The 2,591-nt window shown below is 31.9% G+C and overlaps 1 protein-coding gene across 1 annotated transcript; it reads right to left on the reverse strand.

The window, feature by feature from the left end:
* On the reverse strand, nucleotides 1-1,057 carry LOC127902075 (uncharacterized). Its single transcript, XM_052440503.1, has 3 exons — nucleotides 712-1,057; nucleotides 263-460; nucleotides 1-164 (listed from the first exon to the last, which is right to left on the reverse strand). Exons 1-3 carry the CDS (start codon nucleotides 1,055-1,057, stop codon nucleotides 1-3), a joined length of 708 nt encoding a protein of 235 aa, XP_052296463.1.
* Between the last annotated feature and the right edge of the window lie 1,534 nt (nucleotides 1,058-2,591).

The raw sequence follows: 2,591 nt of genomic DNA on the forward strand, positions 1-2,591 counted from the left end.
TCAACAATAACAAACACTCATATCAGGCACAATAATGTCATGTTTTCCACAAAATGATGCCACACTTCTAATAAAATCATCCCAACCATTATCTCGAAATTCTTGCAAAAGCCTTTTAGTACTTGTGACATAATTCAAAGCATTCAAGATGTCTAAAGATTTGTCTGTAGTGCTCGACAAAGAATATCAGAGATTCTAAGAACTTTATTTAACAAATGCAAAATAAAAACAAACTCGAAGGATGTTATCTCTCTATACACACCTTTAGCTTCTCCATGCATATCTCGAGTAGGTCCATCATTAATCATCTTTCTTAGAACTTCAAGAGTTGCACTAAACATATCAATAAGCCTACTAACTGAAGTAAAATGTGAGCTCCAACGAGTATCTCCAGCCCTTTGTAAAGTCCAGACTTGATTAGCACCTGTACCAGTCTCAAGCTCTTCTACAGCTATCAATTCTATAATTTCTCCCTTTAGCAGCTTTTAACTCAGCATAACGTTTGAAAGAAGCATTAACAAAGTTGATAATAGAGCTCAACTTGGAAAAAAAATAACCATACCTCATGCACTTCTTTAGATACTGAAACTAATACAAGTTATAGTCGATGAGCAAAACAATGTACATAATAAGCATATAGACAGTCATTAAGAAATAAAGATTGTAATCTACTCCACTCTCCCGCCATATTACTAGCACCATACCCTTAACCTCTCAAATTTTCAATTAAAAGATTGTATTGAGCAAGAACATTACATATCTCATTTTTTAGAGTTGAGGCCTTTGTGTCATCAACGTTCACAACTTTAAAGAAACGCTCTCTAATAAACCCATCACAATCAATATGTCTCAAAATAATAGTCATTTGCTCTTTGTGAGATTCATCAAGTGCTTCATCAACAAGAATACAAAATTTAGCATCCTCAATTTCCTCCTGAATTTTGTGTCGCACTTTATTAGCAAGAATATTCAATAACTCCTTTTGAATTTTAGGTGCTATGTATTGGGCATTTTTAAGAGTATTTTCTAACACAACTTTATTAATCTTCTCATTCATTATTGCTAACAACTTGATTAATTCAATAAAATTTCCACGATTGAGAGAATTAACCGACTCATCATGACCTCTAAAAGTACAAGCTTGTTTTGCTAACCACTTGGTAGCTACTATTGTGGTTTTTAGCCGCAATTTATTCTCTAAAACTTGCTATGAAGATTGTGCATTCATTTTTTTATCAATATGTCTAGATGGATCCTTTAAATTGCTCCGCTTAACCATAGCCGCATTGTGAAAATTGTGAAAAGAACTATGACTCCCTTCATGTAGTGCAAAAGGACATTTTTTGTCACAAAAAACATACTTCCAATGTTGACAATCATCAATAATAAATGCATCATACTTAGTTGATGTGTCATAAAAAAGAAAGCATGGAAAACAAAATGCTTTGTCTTTTGATATGGAATACTCAAGCCAAGGAAATTTTGAGAATCAAGAAAATTGAAATCGTCGATTTTGCTTACCATGTTTAGTCGATGGGTACTTTTGTAGCTCAGGTTGAAATGGTCCCATATTTATGTATGTCATCCGCACATCTTCCCGTTTGTCAATGGGATAAGTATTGATTGAAATGCGCAATCCGGGATCACGTTCTAAATAAGGGGTGTCAATAGTGGATGGATTATCGACTTTCTCAAATTCAACCCTTTGAGATGTAGGAGAACTTGAGGCATCAATATTGCATGGAGAGCTTGCCTCATTTGATGATTGACCACTATATACTTTGGTAAACAATGAAAGGAGAGTTTTCTTTGGCTTGGATTTGTGGGACATCATAACCTATAATAATATGAAATTATATAAGAATTGATAAATTAATTAATAATTACAAGCCTAATTAACATACTTAAATAAAATAAGCAGTTAATACTTGTTCATCTTTTCAATTTAAAAATAATAGATTATTAGTGAAAAAATAACAACAATAAGTATTTACTTAAAATGCTCTCTTGCAATTGTTCCAACAATAATATATACAATTATATATATATCTAACTCTAAATTTTGACCAACACATTGTACTATTGTATTGTTATTGAATTCAATTTGCTTGAGTTTTAAAAACTAACTTTCAGGACACAACAATGATTTAGAATATATGGACAGAAGTCAAAATTGATGCTTTACAAAATAATGAATCAAAACAAATTATAAAGCAAATCAGTAAAATCAATTACAAAAGATAAATAGCTAATAAAAAATTCAAGATAATGAATCACAATAAAGAGTCACTAGGACAAAAAACCATAAAGCCGAAATTTATAAGTTCGGAAGCAATTTATAAAGGTCTTGAAAGCATACTAGTACAAAAAAGAATAAGCCAACCAAATTGAAAGATCTTGACAATGAGGAATTGTGAAGGGGACCACCGATCTTTTTGATTGATTGGTTTTAGTATTGTTGTCGGTGAAAAGAAAGGAAAAGTAGGTAAAGTGTTTTTATTTTTGATGGCTTGTGGTGGCATATTTGTAAATTAATCAACATATTAATTTTTTTTCTTTTCTATAACGGGCTGCAGCCCGGGACAGCCCGC

Source organism: Citrus sinensis, chromosome 5 (genome assembly GCF_022201045.2).
Source record: "Citrus sinensis cultivar Valencia sweet orange chromosome 5, DVS_A1.0, whole genome shotgun sequence".
Classification (NCBI taxonomy): Eukaryota; Viridiplantae; Streptophyta; class Magnoliopsida; order Sapindales; family Rutaceae; genus Citrus; species Citrus sinensis.

Excerpts from the sequence above, each read along its gene's own strand:
- LOC127902075 (XM_052440503.1), bottom strand. The coding sequence starts at position 1,057 with ATGAATGAGAAGATTAATAAAGTTGTGTTAGAAAATACTCTTAAAAAT. Across the intron at positions 461-711 it reads TTTAATTGAAAATTTGAGAG|AATTGATAGCTGTAGAAGAG; the intron begins GTTAAGGGTATG and ends GAGAAATTATAG. Across the intron at positions 165-262 it reads TATGCATGGAGAAGCTAAAG|ACAAATCTTTAGACATCTTG; the intron begins GTGTGTATAGAG and ends CGAGCACTACAG.